Here is a 24670-nt window from a genome sequence, read left to right as displayed (position 1 = left end):
TTATCTCTAATTATAACTGAAAATTTTAACATAATTTGACTCATGGGTGGATATTTGAGTTTTTAAAAGTTGAAGGACAGGATTTTAGGATTTAACTATACCTTGGATAAGAACAAGTCTTTTGGCCTTAAAATTATTTTCTTATTGTATTTCATAAATATCTTTTATTTTATTTTTTAGTAATATTTTGTATATAAATAATGAATAGTAATATAATAATATAATTTGATCATTATAAATTAAAAATAAAAATAATTAAATTACTATATTACATAATGATATATCAGTTTGACTAAAATAAAAAATTTATTTAAGTTTGAAATTAAAAAAGTAAACTGATATTAAGCTTTAAAAGATTATTTTCAATACTAAATAAGCTATGATCAATTAGATAATTATTAAAAATAATTTCCATCATAGTATTATTAATTTTTTTAATCAAAATTATTTAATTATATAATAATATAATAATTTATTTATATCATTAAAAACTAATCGCCTACGCATAAAAGATTATTCTTCGTAAATCCGTTCATCCTTCATTCCTATAATCCTTTCCATCTGTCCATGGAAAACATAGAGTGAGGAGCAAGGCCCAATCAAAGCTAAGACATCAAGCCCCAATACTAATCATTATTGGAGTAAATATTGTATCATAATATTTAATATTTTATTTTCATGTATAATAAATAAAAAAACAAGTTAAATTTAAAAAAATACCAAACGGAATTATTAGACTAAGTTCTAGCAATTGGGAAAAAAAGAAAATCAAATGTCAAATTGAGTTTAATATAACTTTAGTAAGTGTATTAAATTGAGATTGAACTAACAAATAGTTAAACCTCTAATTTTGTACAGTTTATCTGAGTTTATCTGATTCAACTGTAGTTTAAAATGGACTAATGATAAACTCTAAATCTAAATTGATATGATAGAGTGGATCGTTAAATTCTGATCAGATTATTTGAACCAACAAATCTAATTCGAATTCCAAAACCATGACACTTACACACTTAAATTGTGTCGTGTTGACATATTATGTAGACAAGCTTATTCATCTATGTATTACAATTTAACTTTGCACTACCATAATATATGAATGATATTATACGTATAAATAAATTTTACTAATTTGTCTGTATAATCTAATGTAACAGAATATGATTGAGTTATTGTGAAGTAAAAGAAAAACAAATATTTATATCACCTAATCAAATATCGTCACATTATATTGTATAGATAATTTTTTGATAATTAATCATATGAGTAAGTTAGTAAGATTTATTTATGTATATAATTTTATTCATAATTTAATATTAATAATAGGAAAAAAAAGTTTTTTATGGGCCAATTTTGTAAAAAATTATTTATTTTAATATGGTTATGGAATATTTTGTAGTACAATTTATGAATTATTTTTCATATTTGAACGAATAAAAAAAAATAAGAAATAAAGAAATAAATGAAAAACAACACGTGGGCTTAAAACAAAAGCCCAAACACACGAAACAAAAAGCGGAAGCTCTGACTCTGACACTGCCTCCCTCCACAATGACCACAAAAACACGCGGCGAGGCGTACTCTCATGGCTTCGAGACCGCTCGCTCACTCACTCACTCGCTCGACTCGACCCAACTCAACTCAACTCTTTCACTAAATTCGAGAACTTTTTTGTCCTAATCAAAATCCGAAAAAACCCATTTCCCAACCACAAAACCCGCTTTCGTTGAAGCAAAAACAAGCGAGTCTTTTGAGTTGAATGCATTCAATTCACAGTAATGAATAGAGAGAGCGTTGAAGATTCTGTGTTTTGGACAATCCAGCAGCATTTATGTTGTCTTCTTTCTCTTCGTTGTGATTGAATCTTTGGATTTGCTCAGCTCTTAAATCAAGAATAGCAGATACTGTGTGAGTTACTGAGTTCATACTTCCCGTTTATTTATCTTCCTTCTCTGTCTGTGGCTCCAAAATCAAGATCAAAATTCCAATGTGGTCCTCCACTGTTCAGTCTAATCTCGTGAGTTTCCTCCACCGTATAACGCCCAATCCTACTTCGCGATCTCTCCCTCAGGTACCGCCATTCTCTCTGTTCTTTTACTCTTTTAAAATTTTTCTGTTCATTCCTGAAAGGCTGAAATCGAAATTTCATGTTTCTGGTATTATTATTATTATTCTCATTTTTTTCTTTTTATTATGATATCAATGGATGCTTGTTAGTTGCTAGCTCTGTGATAAACGTTTTAATCGGTTTCGGGAAGGAGGAGGAGTTGGAGAAGGAGAAGAAGAATCAATGGTTTAGGGATCTAAAATTAAGAAATTTGAAACGGCGACGTTTTAGTGGAATAATGTTCTTATCCCTTATACCTGAACTCCCTTAATCTTCCTAGTTTGAGCGGTTAGCGATAATTCTTAATCTACTGGGGTGTATTATAATTATCCATTTTGCATCTTTATCTGGATTTAATCTAAAATGAAAAAATCAATAGTGATGAAAGTTTATCTGAATTTTTAAATAATTTTTAGAATATTAAGTTAAATATAGGAGAGAATTAATATACCAGGAATATTAATGTATAAAGGGTGTATATTAGAAAGTATAAATAATTTGATATATCATCGTATAATTAGATATTCTTATTATTTTTTTTATTTCTAATTTAAAATTATTATGATAACATGTCACGTTGTTTGCCTGGGAATATCATCTATATTTATTAGCATATTTTGATGTACGAAATAATATATATGAAAAATAATATGTATGATAAAGTGTATTAAAATTGGTACAATAGGTAGACACATTGTATGATATTTTACGTATCATATAATATGATATATATTATTAATATAGATTAATATATATTTTTAGAGAATTAATGATATGGGGGGATTGTATTTGAGAAATTTTAAGATATTAGATTATTTTTATGATAAATTTTAAGTTGATGATATGATAATTAGAAATTTTTATTATTTTATTATTATTATTTAAAAAATATATATTAAAATACATAATATAAGATATAAAAAATTAAATTTGTGATACACAATATGATATACAATTTGGTTATCATCGTCGACATATAACATGATTATAGTACTTCAATAATTTGCACTAGTCATGGGGTGGGCCTTTCGTTGGCTCATATGTCAATTGGGTTAGGTCCACCTTTGAAGAAAACAAAATAGACCCTTCAGAAGATGCCACAAATATTCTCTCATTTTTATATTAAAATAAAATTATAATTATTTTTTGTGGCCAAGTTAATATTAAAGTTTTTAGTTGTTAGTTGCTTGTTTTAATTGTGCTCAATGTTTGACCAATTGGATTGTTTATCCTCACTACGTGGGAGCCATATTGGTTGGTGTGTTTTGATTGTCTTGCATGCTCTTCTCTAGAAGGCTAGCTGGTGACGTGTGAATCTTGATATATGTTATCAGAGTGTTTGGGTTGGATAATATTTTATTATTAAAATTAAAAAATTAAGAGAATACTAGATATAAATAACGATTATGTTTGATAAAATTTAATGGATATAAATAATTATTGAGTTTGATTAAAAATAATAAAAAAATACTAGTAAATTATTTTATTTAAATATTTTTGAGGTTATTTTATTATAAAAAATTAATAAATAAAAATATAATTATAATAAAATTTAGATTATCTTAATAATTTTTTAATACTTAAGATGAATGTGAGAATTAGATTACTACCTATCTTATTTGTTACATCACTATTGTTCATAGAAAATTATTATAACATTTTATTATTAATAAATCAAATAAAATTATATAAATAATAAAAAATAAAATACCGAAGTAATTTTCATTGCCTAAAAACCAAACGGCGCAAATGAATTTTTTCTATATATATTTTAGTTGGCGGAAAAGTTATTATTTATTGTTATGTACCATTTAAGATATGATTTTAGTTATTAATTTAAATGACTTTAGTAAATGGTAAATTAATATTGGCAATTCACCATTTTAATTTTCTTTAACATGTTCTTTGCGGGCACTGTGTTACTAGTTTTTATTACTCTTAAGGCCAAAAGACTCTTTCCCAACCAAGTTTCATCCTTTAAGTTTTAAAAAATTATATTCTCACTCGTTAATTTCATTAAGTGAAAAATAGAAAGGTTATTTTGTATAGATTTTCTTTAATTTCTCTTTTTTCTTTCATTCTTGCAATTTTCTTCATTTCCCCTTATTATAATTTTTTTTCCTTTTATTCTTTTCTGTTTTTCCTTTACAAAAGTTTAGGTGTTAAATGATATTAATGACAATTTTAGAGGTTTTTTGAAGCTTAAAAAAGTTTGGGATTGTTTTTGAAATTTTTAAAATTTTAATATTTTCTTAATAGTTTAAAAAATGATAGTTATACTCTCAAAGAATTGATTAAAATATGATATTTTAAAATATATGTTGGTAATTTAATATTTATCTTAAGTGTTAATAATAGTTTTATAATTTCAATATAAAAACAAAACAATTATTTTTAGAAAAACCAAACAAATTCACTAATATGATTGGATGACAAGCAGAAATTTGACTTTTTGAAACTTAAAAAAATAGAAATTTGTCATTTCATTAAACCTTGAGTGGAAAATAGTCATTTGGCCTTACTCTAATAATGGTGGACCAATATAATGATATACTTAGAGTTGGAGATAACCATTCGGCTTGAGCAAGCCAAACTCGAACTAAAATTTTAACTTGTTGAGATCGGCATCTCATTGGCAATTTTCTTCTTCTTTGACATCTCTTTTTCTCTGGCGACTTTAAATGACCAATTCAAACAAATCAAATTCGAACTCAAGCTAGTTGTTCTAGATTTGAATCGAACTTAAATTAGCTCTTATTCAACTTAGTTTGAATCCATCTCGAGATGTACTATAAGATAAATTTATACGTATAAAATTATTTATTAAAGTTTTACTAGTAGAGGTTTTACTTTTAATAAGGGGTTGATTTTTCTGCTATGGCTAAATGGATGCTGAAAATGAAACTAGGAAACAATGCTAACCGTTGGTTAATTTCTAAGTGCGTGTAATTGCAGTTAGATTGGACACAATGCTTGTAATTGAAGTTTCAAAACAATCTCTTGGGTGAAATATTAATTTGTGTTACTTTACTGCATTAAAAATACTACAGTGAGAATATTAGGTTCATATATTATCTAGCCATAGGCATTTATTCTTGTGTGTATTCCATTGGCCAATTTATACAAATCCCAATTCGCAATTCTTAAAATGTTGAACTTCTTTAAAAGGAACTGAAATTTGCTTTTTGAAATATTGGCAGAGCTGTATCCATGAAATAAACAGCCAATGGCAACCACTTAATAAGAACATTGTTGAATATTTCACATTGGGGGATCTCTGGAATTGCTATGATGAATGGAGTGCATATGGTGCTGGCGCACCAGTTGTGTTAGATGGTGGTGAGAATGTTATGCAATACTACATTCCTTACCTATCCGCCATTCAGATCTACACTAATAAGCCTGTTGCCACTTCCAGGTTCTTATAAAATCTTTTTTATGTTTCATGTGCCAAATTCAAGTTTTTTGTTTTTGTCAGTAGCAGTTAGACTGAGCTTTTCTGATATCCTAATGTAGGAATCTGAGAGAGGATAATGAAGTTGTAGAATTTGAAAGTGACTCTTGGAGTGATGATAACGGGAGTGAGAAGCTATCAAGTTCTCTCAGCAATGACTCCAGCAGGACTTGGGATGCCATTTCAGAGGATTCAAGCTTCGACCAGGATGGCTCGTGGCCAATGAACTGTAAGCTTGGGTACCTTTGCTTCCAGTACTTTGAGATGAACCCTCCTTACTGGAGGGTTCCACTTAGGGATAAGGTAAACCTTGCTGGCTTTTATCTTGCCTGTCTTTGTTAAAAGAAATAAATGACTTAGCATTATCAGTTTTCTCACTTCTGTGATAAAATAAATTTACATTCTGATCAATCTAAATTACTATTAGTTTACCTTAATCCTGTGCTGAATAATTTGATTGTTGAACAAAATGTTTGATTCAGATAACTGAATTAGCTCAGAATCATCTGGGGCTAATGACTCTCAGAAGTGTGGATCTCTCACCAGCAAGCTGGATGGCAGTTGCTTGGTAAGCATGCTTTGCTGTTCCTTTCACATGCTTATTTACTTTAGTTAATTTTTAATTTCTATTTTTGGTGATTTTGCTAATTGATAAAATGAATTCCACTGCTTGATGAAGTCTTTTATATTAATTACATGGCTTTCCTTGGCACTGTTCCTTGTAGTTCTTCTGCTTGTAATGAGTAGAAGCTTCATCTTATATTATATTGGGAAGGGAAGACAATTAAATTATTACTCCACAACTTTCATATCCTTGCTAAAATATAAGCAGTATTGTATAAAATACCTATTATAGTAGTGGCTGATGAAATGCTATTATCGTCAATTATTCTTCAAGCCAAAGAGAAGTGTGTATCTCAATCTTCTTTATTATTATATCTGAAATTTATTCAATCTAATGTATGGTTTTCATTCACAGGTATCCTATTTATCATATTCCATCAAAGAAAAATGAGAAGGACTTGTCAACGTGCTTCCTCTCTTATCATACACTATCCTCATCTTTTCAAGGTATTTTGATTATATATAATTCATGGATAACTTTAGTCTTTCTTCATAGTTTTCTTTGCAATCATGCATGAATTCCATGAATGTGAGTACCCTTGACCTTTGTTGCTTGGGTGGTTTAAATAAGGTGGTTTTGGTCATAATTTATCTGGGCTTAAGTTAGACAGTATTAGTTCTGAAGTCGTAATTCTTGAGCTTACTGATGTTGAATTATATCGTGTTGCTTGGACTACACACAAATACCATGGCAGGGTTTAGGGATTGCATATTATATCTGGTTGCGTTTTGTATGCTGCAATACCAATGAATTTTCTTCTCAATCTTTCCAAATTTTCTATCCAAAAATTACTTGCAGTCTGATAGTATTTGATTCAGAAACTGTAGAGGAATGATTTAGAGCTAACTCTGTAGCCCATAGTTCTGTTTTTCCATAAGTTAATCTGATGATGCCAAGAAAATTTTCATGATTAACGCCATTATAATCACTTTGACATTTGATACGGGAGGTGTTAGCGGTTGATAACTATTACTTTCCATTTCATAACAGTTTGGTGAGATTAATAAGTCGAATTGACAATGCAAAGTACTTTAAATGATCTGGGTGCCCATGAATGGTTCATATGTAGTTATATCAACCATGGCGATCTATTATTGCTTTTTTCTGTGGCATCATTCTGCAGATAGTGCAGTTGAGCATGATGACAGCGCAGGCAATGCAAACTTTGAATTGGGAGAAAACGCCAATGGTAAACCAAAGGGCGAAGTCAGCAGAAGGATTTCCCTTACTCCCTTTGGGCTAGCTTCTTATAAAATGCAAGGAGATATCTGGGTAAACCCATATTCACATGACCAAGAAAGGCTAATCGATCTTCATAGAGCCGCAGATTCCTGGTTGAAGCAGCTTAATGTCTGCCATCACGACTTCAGCTTTTTCACTTGCAACTCTCATTTGTAAATCAGTATGTTTTCATGACCTCCCTTGTCATCCTTTAGCTTTTGTTCAGTTATTACCAGCAGCCTCCATGCCAGAAACTTCACCCCCTACTTCAGTTTTGAAAACAAAACATTCAGTAACTTAGAGACCATTAATGCTAGCTTGTAATTTTCATAATTTCCCTTTTGCTTATGTTTTCCCTGAGGTTAGTCTGTGCAGATAGTTTGTAAGTTTGTGTTTGTAAGGATTAAGAACAAGTTTAATGGAAAGATACAATGTTTTGTTCGTCTCCGGCTTTGATTGCCATAGAAACATTTTTGCAGAAATAGTCATGTTTCAGGTCCTTGGAAGACTTGTTTGTCCTATCGTTGCTTTGAGATGGCCTAGATTCTCTAGAAGGATAATCGTTTGAACATAATTTTGCTTCGTCAAATATGAACATCATTTTCACAACTTTTGAAAGGTGCCAATATAGTATTCTATCCAAAATCATGTTAGTATTTTAATCCAACCTTATAATATATTTATTTAAATAATGATGTAACTATTATATACATTTATATGTATTATTACATAATTAGATAATTTTAAATAAAAAATAAAATAATAATCAATTTTACTATTATTTTAGATATAAATGTTGAGTTAATGGTATTTTTATGGAATCACAAGTTTGAGTTGATTCATCTTTAATATCTGGTTTTAGTTATGCAAATATTTGTATATGATTGAATTGACTCGATATGATTCAATCGTTCTAAGCAAGTGGGTCAATTCCATACAAAAGTTAAAACAAATTTTATTATTAACTTGAATTATATTGACTTGACATGATATAATTGATTCAATTGAGGGTTAATTTGGTGCAAATGTTAAAATATGTTTTATTCTTAATATGGATCGAACTAATTATTAGATTTTGGTCAAATTGATCATCTAATTTTAGTTTTAAATCAATATTAAAAACATCAATGTGGTTTAATAAAGTGTCAAATTAAGGCTACAATAAACAATGTATGCTAATAGTGATTATCAATACCCTTTTCATTAATTTTTTTATTATTAACATGAGATTATACTAATTTTTTTTTAATAAATCTGAATTACAAATTTAAGTTGTAAACTTAAATATAGTTTTAAATTTAAAGATTAAATCAAATTTAAATTATTTTTAATTTTAATTTATTAAAAAATAATTTTTTATTTAAGTTAAATTTGAAAAAAGATATTTTTTGTTACGGCTGTATTCGAATCCACTCGTTCCCTTACCCTGCCCCACTTTTACCGGTCCATGCCACCGGTCCGGGTAGGAAAAGATTGAACCCAACAACGAAACGCGTTTTCCCTCTGCTTTCAATTTTTAAGTAGTTAATTCTGATTCTAAAACTTTTTTAATCTTAACTACAGAAGCATCTGATTCCTTCCGCCACTACCCAAAGTTGAAGAGGAATTTCATTTCATTTCAGTCCCTTTTATTAATTCTTCGTTTCCCACGACAGTATCATTAATTATTAACCCAACTGAAGATCAAGATCACCCATCATCAGAGATGTTACTGTTCTTTATTGGGTTGATTTTTGGCGCGATTTCGATACTGGGTTTGGAAGCTTTGGCTGTTTTTTATATTATTAATCGACTTACTAAAAAACCTGGAATTAAATCTTCAAAGCAGTCTGCTCAAGTTCTTGATTCTCAACACTCGCTTGATTTTGCTTACAATAAACAGGTATTGTTTTAGCTTGATATTCTTAGTTTACGCCACAAGTTAATTTGATGTTGCTCGTGGCGGTGAGGCTATGAATTGGGAGAAAAATCTCATTTAGTAGGATTAAATAGGTACCAGCTTGGCTTGACATGTACTGGAGAATGTGAGAAAATTATGAAAAAAAATTACTGAAAGTTGATGGAAGGTAATGAATCCTGAAAGTTTTTAAGTACTTATAAGACTTATTGTAGTGATTCCCTTTTTCGTGTTTAGTTGGAGATTAGGAGAAACTACCAGAAGTGAAAATAACATATTAAATCCTGAAAGTTGTTAAATTGTCGCTGTAAGAATTATTTATTAACTTTTCATGTTTGGTTGTAGAGAAAGTGAGGGAAAGTTAATAGAATTGCAGAGAACGTAATGAATTGAAAAAGTTCTCAAGTACTTGTTAGACGTAGTAATCCACTTTTTTATGTTTGTTTGGCTGGAGAGAAAATTAGGAAAAAAAATACTAGGAGTGGAAAGAGCATGATGAATCCAGGAAGCTGTTAAGTGGTTTTAAGACTCAGTAATCCTCTTTTTAATGTTTGGTTGGAGAGAAAATTATTAAAAAAAAATTGTAAACGTAGAGGATGGAATCAGAAAGTTAAAATAATTATAAGACTTTCGTAAGCCATTCTTTACCGTGTAAGAGTATTTGTATGTTATTATAAAGGAGGTAGCACTCATTTCTTTTGTCAAATGAGTCCTTTTGGTTATTAATTTGTGTTTTTATTCAATAATTTAATTTTATCTTTATCAGGGGCCTGTTTGGGTTCTGGAATCAGAGAAACTTCCCAAAGATAAGTTACCAAAAGAACAAAAGAGAAAAAAGGATATTTTGGAGGTTTATCCCATTCGCAAATATGCAAAACTCAAGGATCAAACCCTTCTTTTGAAGGAATCTGATGGTTCCCATACAGCTATTCCGCTCAAAGGTTGTGTAATAGAAGCTGTTTCAGCCTCGACTCTACCTTCAAGAAAATGGTAACATGTGGTTTGTTTATTATTTTAGATTGTTAGATTTTTATACATCTTTATTTCTCAGTTATGATTAGACCTGGGTTGAGATTGCCCCTTTTATATCCTGAACTTTGTTTGGATTGTGACACTGAGGATTGATTAAGAATATGTTACTTGGAAAATATTGTCAATTTCCTTCACAAAGTTGTAGGGTTCAGGAGGAGACTCAGTTATGAAGTCAAATTTGTTGGTGGCTTCTGTTAAGAAAATATTACCCATTATAAATATTATGATGAATGCTTTTCTAAGGAGTAGTTTCAGTTGTGAGGCATTAACTGTCATCTCTTGATGGCTTCTGACTTCAGCCATTTGCAGGTGGCATATATAGTTAGATATCATATTCAATTTTGTGCCAAGTGACTTTTGGAAAAATTATTGCATTTTAGCCCAAATTTGATGTTATTAATAATTTTTGTTTAAGAAGATTCTATTTCTTTGCCTACTTCAAATGGTTGCTGAATTTGGAAGTTCCTAAGCTATGTCAATTTCTCTGAACTTCTCTGATACTTATTACTGCAGTTTGAACCATTTCTTATGACACATATATTGCATGGGGAAATGGCCAATGTTATTATTGTTTTTAGCTTTTGCTTTATCGTTACTTTTATGTTATTTCTCTTTCACAAATTCTTAATTGGTATTCAGTAAGTGAGGAATAGTCATAGTTTCTCCAGATGAGAACTGTGACCCTTGTTTTGACATGATTAATATGTTTTTTACAGGGCCAAAAGGTTCCCTATAAAAGTTGAAAGCAAGTCCTCAATAATATACAATTTGAGTAAATTAATCTACATTTATCTTGAGACTTCTTGGGAGAAGGAGTCATGGGGTAAAGCCTTACGTCTTGCTTCATGTGATGACAAGAAAAGGCTAGAATGGTACACCAAGTTGAACAAAGAATTCCACAGTTACATTATATCCTTAAACATAGGATATCCTTCATTTATGAAACCCTCTGTTGGTTCGACTGTTGAGCCATCTTCAATGGGCACCATTGGTGAACCAATTGATAGGTCTGGTAGGTTTGATGGTTCTTCGTCGAGGGTTAGACACCTTTGGAAAAAATTTTCCAGAAAGGCTTTACAGCCTTGTGTGGATAATAAGCCACTTTCTTCATACTCAAGCCGTGAAGAGAGAAAGGTTTATGATAAATTACATCCAGCCCAAGATTCTGTTTTGAGTTCTAGCTCTGCAAAATCTGGAACAACAAAGGTGCCAAACAATTCTGGAGAAGATTATGCTGAACCACTGTCATCAATGTTTCGTCCATCAGGAAGCCAAATTCAAATTTCTGGTTTCTCCGACTCAGAATCTGATGACAAATTTATTACAGAAGAGGCAACTCTCTGCTGTAATTTGTTAATCTTTCGGCTGTTTTTTGATGCCAAAAGCCACTTGGGAATGAAAAGTTCCCTTCAGGCCCGAATTCAGGTCTGTTGTTTTCCAATATTAGATCTGTACTTGTGTTTGTTTGCATAATTATTTATAGTGCCTGGAAAGATGTTTTTTTGCCATTATGCAACAATTTTGTAGATAAATTGGTTAACTATATTATATTCTTGAAGGGATGAAAAGTTACTCGTAGCTTTTGTCTGGATATTATTTTTTAGCTTTTCAACTTATTAATGTCTGGTTCTGTCTGCATATCCATCACAAAACATTTGTGCTTGTGACGGAAAGTTGTGTTGTTAATCGTAATAAATTACTCTGAAATTTATGTGGCTTCTCTTTGTATTTTAAATGTCAATACGAGTCTGATACTTACTGTTGTAACAGAGGACACTCTCGAATATGAGAACACCCAGTTACATTGGTGAAATCATCTGTACAGGAATTGACGTTGGGAATCTTCCGCCTTATATCCATGGTATGAGGGTACTTCCCATGGACATGCATGAAGCATGGGCCTTTGAAGTCGACTTTGAATATTCTGGTGGAGTAGTATTAGATGTTGAAACAAGACTCGAAGTTTGCGAATTAGATGCAAATTCAGAATCAAGTTCAGTTGGGGATGTTTCTTCAGACCTTCTTGAAGGTTTTGAATATTATGGTAAACAGTTGAATATTTCTGAAGGGAATATCGGGGAACAAGTCCAAAAGAGTGAAGAAGATGCTAAACTTGGTTAGTATGAATATATATATATATATAAAATGTCTTTTTTTGAGTTGATATTTTACATGACCCCTGAGGTGCAAACATTTGTATGAAAATTTTCATTACTGTTGTTTCTCCAGCATGTCTTCATACCACATCTGTAATATGAATCTGGTTTTTTTTTTCCACTTACCACCACCACCACCACGGTAGATCAAAAAGTTAAAAAAAAAAAAATTGACATGAACTCATCTTGTGCAAAGTTAAGCTAGTTTGTGTCTGCTGAACAACAATGATTATTCCTAAACCTAACCTTCATAAATTGCAGGATCTTCAAGACTATAAGCTGGATGAGTAAATTATGAGAAAGTCAGGAGGTCGAATTTGAAAGGAGAACTAAATGTTCTCATAATTTTGTAGATATATATGTTTTTCTTTTTCATAGTGGTGACCAGATCAATATGGCTGACTATTGATTATAGTTTGTCCACCGTTTACATTCAACTTTTATCCTTGCTACATTATAAAAAAAATTTCAATTTTTATTCTTAGACTCTCTTTTGTTGCAGATGGCTTGAAAAACAGCAAAAGCACTACTTTGGCAGCAACTTCAGTGTCAAGGTGGAAGTGTATTCTGAATTCTATAGCCAAACAGGTTTCTCAGGTTTGTAAACAAGTTTTTGCTCTTGCATCTGTTTCTAATAGACAGACCCAAATTTTCCCATACATATTTTCTAATGAAGTTATATATCAGTTTTACTCTCTGGCTGCCTGTACAATAATAACCTTAAATCAAAGAGACAAAAGTAGGCCTATAACTTTTGGCTGTGTACTCATTGATTTTTCACATTAAAGGTGCCTCTCTCTTTGTCCATACGGGTTGCATCTCTTCGGGGAACAGTGCGTTTACATATAAAGCCGCCACCTTCTGATCAATTATGGTTTGGTTTTACATCCATGCCTGATATAGAGTTTGACCTGGAGTCAGGTGTTGGGGATCACAAGATTACTAGTGGACACATAGCTCTTTTCCTGATTAACCGCTTTAAGGTATATAAGCCGCTTTTATCAAATACATTATCTCATCTTTATTGATTTTTCTTGTATTCCGTAAGCACCCACAAGGAGACTCATACTTGTATGCATTGTATTTTTTACCTCATCTCAAACATTTACCTTCACCCTCACTCTCATCTGCATCATCACCCCTTTTTGCTCTAATTCTGTTTGATTTTTATGAATGATCCTGCTGCATGTGGTATATTGAAAAAACAGCTGTGTAGCAAAAAGCAATCTGGGAGTTGAAAATTTTTTTTCTGATAAAGCAATTACTCAAACTTCTAAACTTTCAGGTAATTATCAGATGTGCATTTCCAGACACTGAAACCATGCTAAACCACCAATGACAAATTTCGTTTATATGGTCATAATCATTTTCTGAAGATTTCAGGAGCCATTTGTTAAATGGTAATATTAGTAACAGCTAAGAAGACACTCTGGATACCCATCCCCAGGATTTCTTAATTAAAGCTTATGATTTCCCCTTACAAATTCTTTTGTGTATGTGGAAAATGCCTTTTGCTTGAACATAGTAGTAGTAGTAGAATTCAGTTAGTAACTCTAAGCTGTGGCTGATGTTGATTTCATTTGTGTAGACGGGGATCAGGGAATCTATGGTGCTTCCAAACTGTGAGAGTGTATGCATTCCATGGATGTTAGCAGAGAAGGATGATTGGGTTCCGAGGAGTGTTGCTCCTTTTATATGGCTTAATCATGAAGCCAGTAGCGATCATACTGGTGCATCTGAATCTTTTATTTCCCAAAGTGGGGAAGCAGAGGCCAAGATGGAAGCCACTAAATCAACATCAGTTGATCACCCAGAAAGCAAGCATCAAAATCCAAAGAACATAGATTGCATTAAACAATCACCCACTATCCCTAGAGCTGTGTCGATGCCCTCAACAACCTCTGCCATTCCATCTATACAGAATAGCAAGTCTTTACAAGAGCTAAGAACTCCTTTGCTGGAAAGTGATAAGGTTCAGGAAACAGGCCAACAGAAAAAAGAGGAAATCCCAGACTATCAGTCATCCCCTAGGTCTTCACCACTGGTACAAAAACGAAGTTGTGCAATTGAGGAGTATGATTCAAGGCCAAAGAAAGGAGGGAGAAGGGCAAGGATGCTTGACCTTGGGAAGAAGATGGGGGAGAAATTCGAAGAGAAAAGGCGACACATTGAAGAAAAGAGTAGGCACATTGTTGAGAAGATGAAAGGGCCATGAAACAGTTGGCAAAAACTATTGATAGAAACAGAAATGCAAGGCATCAGAATTAGAGCCTTGATGTTTTGTGCTACTTTTAAGATGCTTAGATTCCCTTGATTATAGGATTTATCTGGAACTCTTGCTTGCAGACCAAGAATCCATGCATTCAGAGATCATGGAAGTGCGGGCTTAAGGATTACAGTTTAGAATAAAATGTATTTGATACGTTCAAACTCTATAAAGCCTTGTTTACACTGTATAAGTACGAAGCTGTTCTTTGACTTGACTGTTGAATGCCAATAGCCATTTTTTCATGTAAAGAACTTCATTTTTTCTTGTATAATACTTTATTGGTGTTGTAAGCTCATTTTAACGTTCCTTTTAGGGGGCGTTTAGTTTGGGTAATGTTTTATTACCAAAAAAAAAAATTACCTTGAAGATAAATTACTTAAAAAATTATTGGGTATAAATAATTACTATGTTTGATAAAAGTTGATAGATATAAATAATTATTGTGTTTGGTTAAAGGTAATAAAAGATTATTAGTAAAATATTTTACTTAAATGCCATTGAATATAATTATTTTTAAATATTTTTTATATTGTTTGTCATATTAATTAAAAATAAAATTATTTTTATCTCAAAAAATTAATAAATAATAATTTTTCTATAATAAACTAAAGATTATCTCAATAATCTTTAAATACCTAAGGTGAAGGAGGTAATCAGATTACCACCTATATTACCTACTATGTCAGTATTGGTAATAGAAGATTTACAAACCAAACAAGGGAAAAAAAGATAGATTACCAAGGTAATCTTAAAAACCTTTGACCAAACATACCCTTATAGTTTTCTGTTACATCAACAGAGCCCATGTCATTTCGATGATTTATGAAATACCCCATAGATTTTACTCTATATTTCCCTATTATTCCACAAAAAATTAATATCCATGAAAGAAAAACAATCACAGGGCTAGGAATTTTAACATTTGAAAATATTGACAAAAAAGGATAGGATTTGTGCAAATATAAGAAGCAAACAATTATCCATTTTCCTTATAACGGAATTTGTTTAGATTTATTATATTTGAGTTTTGATATTCAATTAATGTATTTACATTATCACCCATGTATCTTGTCTTACAAAAGTATTGTAAGAGGCTTGAGACTAGACTTTTTATATGCAATATTGTTAGGTTGACAAATTATAATAAGAAATACTAATAACATAATCAGACATCAGTAGGATGACACCTTTCAACAGCTTATCAACTTGAATTCAATTAAGGACACAATTACATAAATATGAACCATCAAGAAGAATTAAAACCCACCAAACAGAAAAGCTGGAGACTACTGTGTAAAAGCTCAAAATTAGTGATCTATTTACCAAGAAAAATAAGATGGTTTCTCTTCACTAGTACAAAAATTTCAGTTATTTCTTTTATTTTCAAATAAACAAATGAATCTCACTTGTTTGTCAAAACTTTACAATAAAAAAAGGAACATAGGATGATTTCTGCTTCAAAGTGATGATAAGTCTGTGCCCCTTTTTGCGGCATACCCTGCCTCTAATATCATAACATTTAGATCCTCGAGGATCTTGTAGATTTCAGCCGACTGGAGATGGGACTCATCTCCAGCAACAAATACATGGACAGAGCCATCCATCTCAACCTGGCTCCAGCCAGCTTCTTTTACCAATTGTTTATCATTTATCAGGCCTCTTGCTGTAGCTGCCTCTTTCCACTTGCCCACAGATGTATACAAATTTGCCATCAAAATATGATTGCCGGTGCTTAGAGAACTTGAATTCATCAACTTTCCGGCTGCAAGTTCTCCCAGCTCAATGTTACTATGTTTCCTGCATCCACTAAGTAATGGAGCCCATGCATGAACTTGTACTTGGACTGGCATCTCTTGGATTGTTTTTAAAGCCAAATCAAACTGACCAGCTCTGCCAAGAAGATCTACCAAGCATATATAATGTTCTAAGCTAGGTTCTATTCCAAAATCATTCTGCATACTTTGAAAATACCTCAATCCATCTTCTACCAGTCCAGAATGGCTGCATGCCGATAATAAGCTTGTGTAAACCACGGTGTCAGGCTGTATACCTTCTTCATGTTGCATCTTTTGAAAGAGACTAACAGCCTCATCTGCCATCCCATGAATGGCATAGCCATTTATCATGGCGCTCCAAACAGCCAAGTCTTTATCTGTCACCCTCTCAAACACCTCTTTTGCCTTCTTTATGCTCCCACATTTCGAGAACATATGTATCAAAGAGGTCTGAACTTGCCTATTCGACTCTAACCCGTTTACCGAAATGTACTCTTCAATTTCCTTGCCCGTGGTAAGTGATCCCAAAGCAGCACAAGCTGAAAGTACCGCAGCCATGGTTGCTTCATTGGGTCTAACAGATGTCCTCAACAACTTTTTAAATAGATTCAGTGCCTCGGCAGGATAACCCAACCGAGCATACCCTCCAATCATCGATGTCCACAAAAACACATTTTTCTCATATACCATATCAAATACTCTTCGCGAAGACCCCAGATCACCACATCTTATATACATGCTGACTAGCAAATTGTCAATGGGATCTTCCTCCTCACATCCACATTTCAGAACAAGAGAATGAATCAATGAAGCTAACAAAAAGTTCGGCTGTTGTGCAAAACCCAAAATGAGGTTCACAAACACGACCGAGTCTAGTCTCAAACCAGTCCTTCTCATTTGGTTGAAAGCACCAAAAGCTTCACCAACTTTCCCAACATTCACAAACCCACCGATAATTATTGTCCATGAAATAATGGAACTTTCTCCCATTTCATTAAAGATCAAACGGGCTTCATTAACGCAACCAAATTTCACATACATTTTCATAACAGAATTAGCTAAAGCAATCTCATCACTCAAAAGTCCAAGTTTAAACACGCAACAATGTATTGATAAGCCTTGTCCAAGACTACTACAACTAGACACGACATTTACAAATGTAGAAGCACTCAGTTCCAAACCAAGAACCCACATTTCTTTTAGCACCAAAACCGCTTCATTAACTAAAGAAGCACGAGAGTAAGCAGAAATCATAGAGTTCCAAGACACGAGGGTTCTTAAGGGCATTTCATCAAACACTTTTCTTGAAGCCTGTAGATTCAAGCATTTAGAGTACATATCAATCAGAGCCGTTTGAACAAAGGGGTCTAGTTGAAAACCCAGTTGAAGGACATGGGAATGAAGCAAAGTGCCGAGGCGTAAAGAGTTTACGTTAGCGCACGCTTTGAGGAGCAAAGGGAAAGTGAAGTTATTGGCTTGAAGTCCAGCTTGTAACATGGAAGAGTAAATGTTTAAAGTTTGTGTGAAGAAGCCATTGTTGGTAGAGTCACGGATCATCAAGTTCCATTTGTACAAGGGTCTTCTGAGATATCGCATTTACACGCTGGAATCTGATCAAAGTTTCAACCTTTCTTGTGCTTTGAAGAACAAGGAGAAAAAGGGACCTTGGCTTTCATTGCTCCACCATGTTTATTGTGAAACTCTGTAAGTTACTAGGGATTTTACACAAATGACAAAAAAAACTGATATACACCGTGGCAAAATGGGTGAGTCTCTTATGTAACTTATTTTCAACCCAAATCTATTTTACCCACAACTAGATCTACCTGAGTCCTGGTGTATATAAAAAAAAAAATCATGATTTAAATAAATTTTAAATAATAAATTATTTTAATAAATTATTTATTTATTTTTGCCTTAAAATGATAATTGATTTTGGTACCTTGAATTGTGGTAGTCAGACATGTCCAATGGATACTGAAAAAGTCATAACTTGTAAGGATATAACTCATAATTTTGCGATTTATGATAAACTCACCAACAACATGGAGAGTTAATAAAAATAATTTAAAAAAAAATATAAATATCCTCGAGCAAATCTAATTTGATTAAACATAAATTTATAAAACATAGTATTTTATGAAATTTACATTTTTCTGTAAATCATTTTTTTTTTTATTTAGTGGTAGTTCAATGGTTAAACCAACCAAAAGTGCAAAATCAACAACATTTGTATTTCCTTTATTTTTATGCTCCAGTCCTCCAAATATCCAATATTTGTAGTCCTCATCTTCTTCTTCAATTCTCCGAGCTCAACACATACATTTTACAGGCATGAGATTCCACCATTGCCGTCAATTGGCCCTTGACGGAATATTTAGTTGAATGCTGCATTAAATTAATTACAATTAGCTACTAAATAATAAATAATTGCATTAAAAAACATAAATTTGCAAATTATAATATAACCCATAATAATTTTAATTATTATAAGTAGGGTTGGATTACATCCAAATCAAATTCAAATAAGACTCAACTCAAAATTGATTTATATATAAAAAAATTAATTTAAAATATATGAATTAATACTCAAATTTAGCTTAGAGTCTAGTCAAACTCAAATATTCAGATTGATTCAAATTCAGCTTGTTTATAAAACAAGCCCATTCATTAATTCAAACTTAACTTATACAATTCAAGCATGAATATGAGTTTGCTTATAAAAATAAGGTTAATCCTTGATTTGTTTGATCCAACTGTGAATTCAAATTCGAACAGTTTAGATTAATTTTAACCCTAATAATAATAATAAATGAAATTTGTTTTGTTTTGTTTTTACCTCCCATAGATCTCTAGCATCAACCAGGGTTGATGAATTGAGGCCAATATCAGCCCAATTAGCTGTAATATTTTCTGTAGAAGCACCTCTATTCCATAATACAAGTGCTATCTTATGGCCACTCAATGGGCCTGCCCATACCTACAATAAAAATAATAATTATTACAATAATAACAATAATAATAATAATTAAGAGTAAAATAGAACAGGGATTAATCTTCTAATAATTAAAGAATATATAATTATAAAAGGGCAAAAAAAAAAAAAAAACTAACCTCAAGATCCCCGTCTTTCTTGACCTTTTTCCCTTGAACTCCTAGTTTGTCTGTTCCATGAGAAAAAAAAAATATTATTTTATAATATTATCTTAATTAGCAATTCTTTCGATGGTTTGATTAGATTCGAATAATTCAAATTCGAATGAATTTGAACAAAATTCAAAATAAAATTAGCCTTGATTTACTGCAATTACTTCTTTGTTGCTTAATATTTGGTAAGTTTGGTTGTCCATTGCTCGAATATCACACCCAATCAACAAAGGAGCCTATCGAGTCAACAAAATAAAAATATAAATTAAATATATATATGATTTTTTCTTAACGTTAATTGATACTAACAATTAATTTATATTTTATAAAAAAAAAAAACCAAAATTTATAAGAAATACGGAATATAGAAAGTACCTTGACAAGAGCCCAAATGCTAAAATGTGAACGATATTCCTCAATTGTCATCCCTCCATTTCCAACTTCAAGCATGTCAGGGTCTGAATTAACCAAATTATATATTTAGTTATAATTTTTAAAGATTAAATTGAACACCAATCAAACAATATCCAGTTCAATTGCAGTGAACCTGTAATATCTTTACTACCCCTCAGATATTACTTGATAATTACCATTCCAACCTCCAGGTCCAGCATAAGAAGCCCATTTGTCATTTTGATCCGCTAGAGATGTCATACTGTTTCACCACAGAGGATAATTGGATTATCCAAAAATTATACGATAATTTTAATTGATTAATGTGAAAAATTGCCTGTCCCAATTGTCCTGAATATCTCCGGTGGTTCTCCAACTATTTCCAATTTCTGGTGCCCAAGTTGCAGGATCTTCTTGTCCCCTGTACATATATGTATATCTCTTATTTGATTTATAATATATAGTAAAAATATTTATGAACTTGGTATTTAGATACAAGGGTACATGTCTCACCATTCGCACAATGAGAAAAAGATAGGTCTTCCAGAATTCAGCAATGCCTTACTCATTACCGGGTATCTGATTGATACAATATTACCAAGTCAGTAGATATTGAAGATTGTTAAGAGATATAATTATGGGTAGATGCAATTCAAGCCAAATGGAGACCGGATTATTGTTTGGCTCCAATGATTCTTCTTCTATGATTCTTTTTATTCTCTAGTGTTATTATTCATCAATTGAACAAGTTGAATTAGGGGTAGATTTGAATTGAGTAAAACTCAAAGAAAGGTCAATTCAAACTCGTTCGAATTTGAGTATAGCTTTATTAGAGGGTTGCCAATAAAATAAACAATGTTATCACGGAGCGAAAAATGTCATTAGTGAGATAAACAAGTTGAATTTGCGTTAAAGGAGCTTAAACAAGATCTTACTCTAATCTTCAATGTTCAATTTGAGCTCATTGAGCTATGAAACAATTTTGTCAGAAGGTTTATAATAGAATGAAAAATGTAACCAATGGAGTGAATAATATCATTAGAGAGATAAATAAGAAAAATTTAAATCGAATCACAAAATTGAAATTTTCACTTAAATTCAACTCGTTTAAACCAAACACAGATTTGAATTTGAATTGATTTAGCTTAAATACACCCTTAAACTATATTTGATTTTGAGTTGATCATTCTATGTTTGAATTGAACTTAAATAAATCATTATTCAAACTCGATTCAACTCAAATTTGCCCTTTGATATGATCTCCTAGACCAAAAATATGTTAAAATGTAATTATTTACTTTATGAAAAATATATACCTTTCCTTAGGGCTTGTACCATCATTTTGGCAATTATCATACTTCAAGTAGTCAACTCCCTGAGTTAATAAGTTAATTAGAGAAAATTAATCATCCATTAAAAAGTAATTAACATATATTTATTCATATCAACATTAATCCCACACATACGTACCCAAGAAGCAAAGGTTTTTGCATCCTTTTCCTCGTACCCTAATGATCCAGGCATAGTTTTACTGCAAGTTTGAATTCTTCACAACAAAATAAATAAATAAAATGAATAACTTCATATGTGTCAACTCCAACTCAAATAAAAAATATTCATTTTAAAACTGATTTTTATGTGTTCTGTTATATTAATCGATCATATCGAAAATTATTAAATATATCATATATTATATGAAAGCATGCGGGAAATCGGATACCCAGCGTCAGAGTAAATTCCAAGCTTTAGGCCTTTGGCGTGAACATAATCTGCTAGAGCTTTGATTCCAGAGGGAAATGTTGAAGCTTTAGGAACCAAATTTCCCTGCGGAAATTAGTGATTAATTAGCAATAATTAACAACTAATAATTGATTAAAAATAATTAATAAAGATTTGTGTACCTGAGAGTCTCGATTAAGTTCAGCCCAGCAATCATCTTTAAACAAATTAATTAATTAAAATAATTAATCTATTATTTTTAACCCCCCCCAAAAAAAAAGAAAGAAAGGGGCAAGATAAACATAAAATTTTACCTATGTTTATATATTCATATCCTACGGCAGCAAGCCCCGATGACACCATTGCGTCCGCTGTCATATCATTCATATAATTAAAAAAAATTAAATTCTTAAATTTTTTAATAATTTCTTATTGAACATATAATTTGACATATTTAAAATAAAAAAAGTAAATATATAATCTATTCAATAAAAAATATATATATATAAAAATTTGTTACACTCAAATCTTTTTAATAAAATAAAACAAAGCTCAGTCGAAATAATATTTACCTGTTGCCCTGATCAGATTCTCTTCGATTTTACACTGGAAATGATTCCAACTATTCCATCTGTTGGTCAGTAAAAATATTCTGAGCGTCAAATTTTTTTACTATTGCAAAAACAAAATCTTGAATATTCATCCAAAGTAAACCAATATTAGATTATATAATAAACAGACAAAAATATATCAAAATATTCAAGCATTAAAGCGTAATTATTGGGACAGGTAGTTGTTACGTTTGCATCTTATCCCCTGAATAATCTAGTGGTTGAAACCTTACCTCCAAATTAATGAATGATGCTCAATAAAATTATATGAATTTTTAATTAAATATTTAGATAATATATTATTTTATTATAACGGTAATACATAAATAAGGATAACACTCTTTCATCATATCAGTTTAATATTTTAAATAAAATATTTTGATTATTTTACAAATTTTGTGATACATACATGCTTGAATGTATGTATGTATGCATGTATGATAGATAATGGTGAATATCAAATCCTGTGAATCATAGACATACTACTTACCCCATCTGTGGAGTTCGACCGAGTCCATTATCCAAGAGATTTCTGCGAGTATTGGTCTTCAAATAAGATCCCATTCTGAGCTTGCTGCCATGGCCATGGCCAGCATTAAAGATCAGCAAACACAAGCCTAGCAACAGCACCTCCAAGCCCCTCGTTGAAGAACCCATATCTGTAAAAGAAAGAGGAAAAAGATAAACTTCTTCAATCTCTGTATGCGAACTTCTAGTTCTGGCTGAGCATATGAAATCAGAACAGGAAGGAAAAAGACGACATCGAAGTCAACATTTGAAGGTGGTTGGTGCATACGAAGATATAGGAAATTATAAAAAATGGCCAAAATACCCATGCAAGCTCAAGTTGGGCTTTATGAGTTTGAACTTGTACATATAGTACAAAGCCCATGCAAGCTTGAATAGTGGGAATGCTTGGTTTGATAGGCTTATAAGTGACTGACGTATGCAGATAAAATAACATTGATTTGCATTAATGTTACATTTTGTAAACAACACAAAAATTATATTATTTTAATCTACTATACTTAGTTTATGCAAAGCGAGCTCAAACATCATCCATCGTTTCAAGTTTAAGCGCAAACTCACGTTCTTTAAACTCGCCAAGCTCAAGTAGGTTCATGCTCAAAGTTCAGACTTGAATTCGCCCCTTGTTTGAGCTGCACTGGGCTTCTTAGCTGCTGAGGCAGTGAAGGAAAATGAGAAATACAAAATGCAGCCATCTCTTTACAAAATTAACTCCATTACATGGTAACAAATTTAACCTAGTCTTTCAAGGTTTTACTTCAACTTTTGGTAAATCATTAATATTTAATAATAAATGGCAATTGCACCGTGATTCAAACCAAAGTTGTCACTTACTGTCTGAATTTTAAAACACTACGCTAGAGCCTCTTCATGGTATACAAACAATCTTAAAAGGAAAATAATATAAATATTTAAAAAATATCGAAATAAGATAGAATTTTCCCATTATGGCTTTATAAATTATGTGTTATTATCTAATTAAATGTGTATTTACTTATATACTTAAAATAAATAATTAAGATATTTTTTTACATAAATATAATAAGCCCATCTTTTTATTGTTTTTCCTTTGTAAGCAAGTACACATAAAACCTCTAATCCTAGTTCAGCTTGTGGAAGAAGAAACCTAGTTTCTGATACATTGGCCGTGACAACCACTCTGTCCTTCAAATCAAAACCCTTTTTATCGTTTACACAACGGGAACAAAACCTTCACGGCAATGTTTCTTCCATCAAATCCACTAGATTTAGCACAAGTTCCAAGTTTTATAGCCTCAAAGTTTCATCTTCAACCTCCAGCAAAAACAGCACCCCTTTGCTTCTAAACCATGAAACGCCATCGAGAAGAAGTTTAAGTTCATCGAGGAATTACAAGTGTCCCTTCACATCCAAGGCTGCTGCTGCAGGTTCATCGCTGTCGTCTGAGTCTAGTGGTTCAACCTTTTCGTCTTTTTTACCTTGATTAGGCTATGATCATCGTTATTTCATTTTTTTTTTTTTCTTTTCAGAGGAAAATTTAATACCAGAGACCTACATAACTAGAGATATTCAGGCATTGTGTTCAAGCATAAAATTCGCAAGTAGGACAGGATAATTTGATGATAATTGATTTATTATATGAATATTCATCGTATCTAATTGATTGAATTTTTGGCCACAGAGATGATACAGACCATACTTCAACAATCCAAGTGTTGGGTATCCTCCCATTCATCCGTCGTAAGTTTTGATAATCT

General features: G+C 31.6%; 4 protein-coding genes across 4 annotated transcripts; 2 read left to right on the top strand and 2 right to left on the bottom strand.

Annotated features, from left to right (window-relative positions):
* The first annotated feature begins 1525 nt into the window (after positions 1-1525).
* LOC123195605 lies at positions 1526-7850 on the top strand. Its single transcript, XM_044609412.1, has 6 exons — positions 1526-2071; positions 5308-5525; positions 5624-5864; positions 6044-6129; positions 6541-6632; positions 7310-7850. Exons 1-6 carry the CDS (start codon positions 1988-1990, stop codon positions 7582-7584), a joined length of 996 nt encoding a protein of 331 aa, XP_044465347.1. The 5' UTR covers positions 1526-1987; the 3' UTR covers positions 7585-7850.
* Positions 7851-8899: 1049 nt separating this feature from the next.
* Positions 8900-15056, top strand: LOC123196440 (testis-expressed protein 2-like). Its single transcript, XM_044610476.1, has 7 exons — positions 8900-9289; positions 10071-10294; positions 11053-11761; positions 12107-12452; positions 12995-13089; positions 13281-13475; positions 14081-15056. The coding sequence occupies exons 1-7, from the start codon at positions 9113-9115 to the stop codon at positions 14705-14707; spliced, it is 2373 nt and encodes a 790-aa protein (XP_044466411.1). The 5' UTR covers positions 8900-9112; the 3' UTR covers positions 14708-15056.
* Positions 15057-16055: 999 nt separating this feature from the next.
* On the bottom strand, positions 16056-18305 carry LOC123196033 (pentatricopeptide repeat-containing protein At4g35130, chloroplastic-like). Its single transcript, XM_044609914.1, has one exon. It carries the CDS (start codon positions 18130-18132, stop codon positions 16219-16221), a length of 1914 nt encoding a protein of 637 aa, XP_044465849.1. The 5' UTR covers positions 18133-18305; the 3' UTR covers positions 16056-16218.
* Positions 18306-18625: 320 nt separating this feature from the next.
* LOC123195825 (alpha-galactosidase-like) lies at positions 18626-23193 on the bottom strand. The gene is made up of 15 exons (XM_044609675.1): positions 22897-23193; positions 22368-22426; positions 22110-22166; positions 21978-22012; positions 21797-21900; positions 21547-21622; positions 21393-21451; positions 20590-20655; positions 20414-20497; positions 20274-20338; positions 20059-20141; positions 19829-19919; positions 19651-19700; positions 19376-19516; positions 18626-18924 (listed from the first exon to the last, which is right to left on the bottom strand). The coding sequence occupies exons 1-15, from the start codon at positions 23061-23063 to the stop codon at positions 18835-18837; spliced, it is 1227 nt and encodes a 408-aa protein (XP_044465610.1). The 5' UTR covers positions 23064-23193; the 3' UTR covers positions 18626-18834.
* Positions 23194-24670: the final 1477 nt, after the last annotated feature.

The sequence above is a fragment of the Mangifera indica genome, chromosome 14, assembly GCF_011075055.1.
Source record: "Mangifera indica cultivar Alphonso chromosome 14, CATAS_Mindica_2.1, whole genome shotgun sequence".
Classification (NCBI taxonomy): domain Eukaryota; kingdom Viridiplantae; phylum Streptophyta; class Magnoliopsida; order Sapindales; family Anacardiaceae; genus Mangifera; species Mangifera indica.
Note: the sequence above shows the minus strand (reverse complement) of the source record. Positions and strands in the feature narration are given on the sequence as shown.

Excerpts from the sequence above, each read along its gene's own strand:
- LOC123195605 (XM_044609412.1), top strand. The coding sequence starts at position 1,988 with ATGTGGTCCTCCACTGTTCAGTCTAATCTCGTGAGTTTCCTCCACCGT. Across the intron at positions 6,130-6,540 it reads AGCTGGATGGCAGTTGCTTG|GTATCCTATTTATCATATTC; the intron begins GTAAGCATGCTT and ends TTTCATTCACAG. Across the intron at positions 6,633-7,309 it reads ACTATCCTCATCTTTTCAAG|ATAGTGCAGTTGAGCATGAT; the intron begins GTATTTTGATTA and ends ATCATTCTGCAG.
- LOC123196440 (XM_044610476.1), top strand. The coding sequence starts at position 9,113 with ATGTTACTGTTCTTTATTGGGTTGATTTTTGGCGCGATTTCGATACTG. Across the intron at positions 11,762-12,106 it reads CCCTTCAGGCCCGAATTCAG|AGGACACTCTCGAATATGAG; the intron begins GTCTGTTGTTTT and ends CTGTTGTAACAG. Across the intron at positions 13,090-13,280 it reads TAGCCAAACAGGTTTCTCAG|GTGCCTCTCTCTTTGTCCAT; the intron begins GTTTGTAAACAA and ends TTCACATTAAAG.
- LOC123196033 (XM_044609914.1), bottom strand. The coding sequence starts at position 18,132 with ATGCGATATCTCAGAAGACCCTTGTACAAATGGAACTTGATGATCCGT.
- LOC123195825 (XM_044609675.1), bottom strand. The coding sequence starts at position 23,063 with ATGGGTTCTTCAACGAGGGGCTTGGAGGTGCTGTTGCTAGGCTTGTGT. Across the intron at positions 20,339-20,413 it reads ATTCAGGACAATTGGGACAG|TATGACATCTCTAGCGGATC; the intron begins GCAATTTTTCAC and ends GTGGTGAAACAG. Across the intron at positions 19,920-20,058 it reads GCATTTGGGCTCTTGTCAAG|GCTCCTTTGTTGATTGGGTG; the intron begins GTACTTTCTATA and ends TTGACTCGATAG.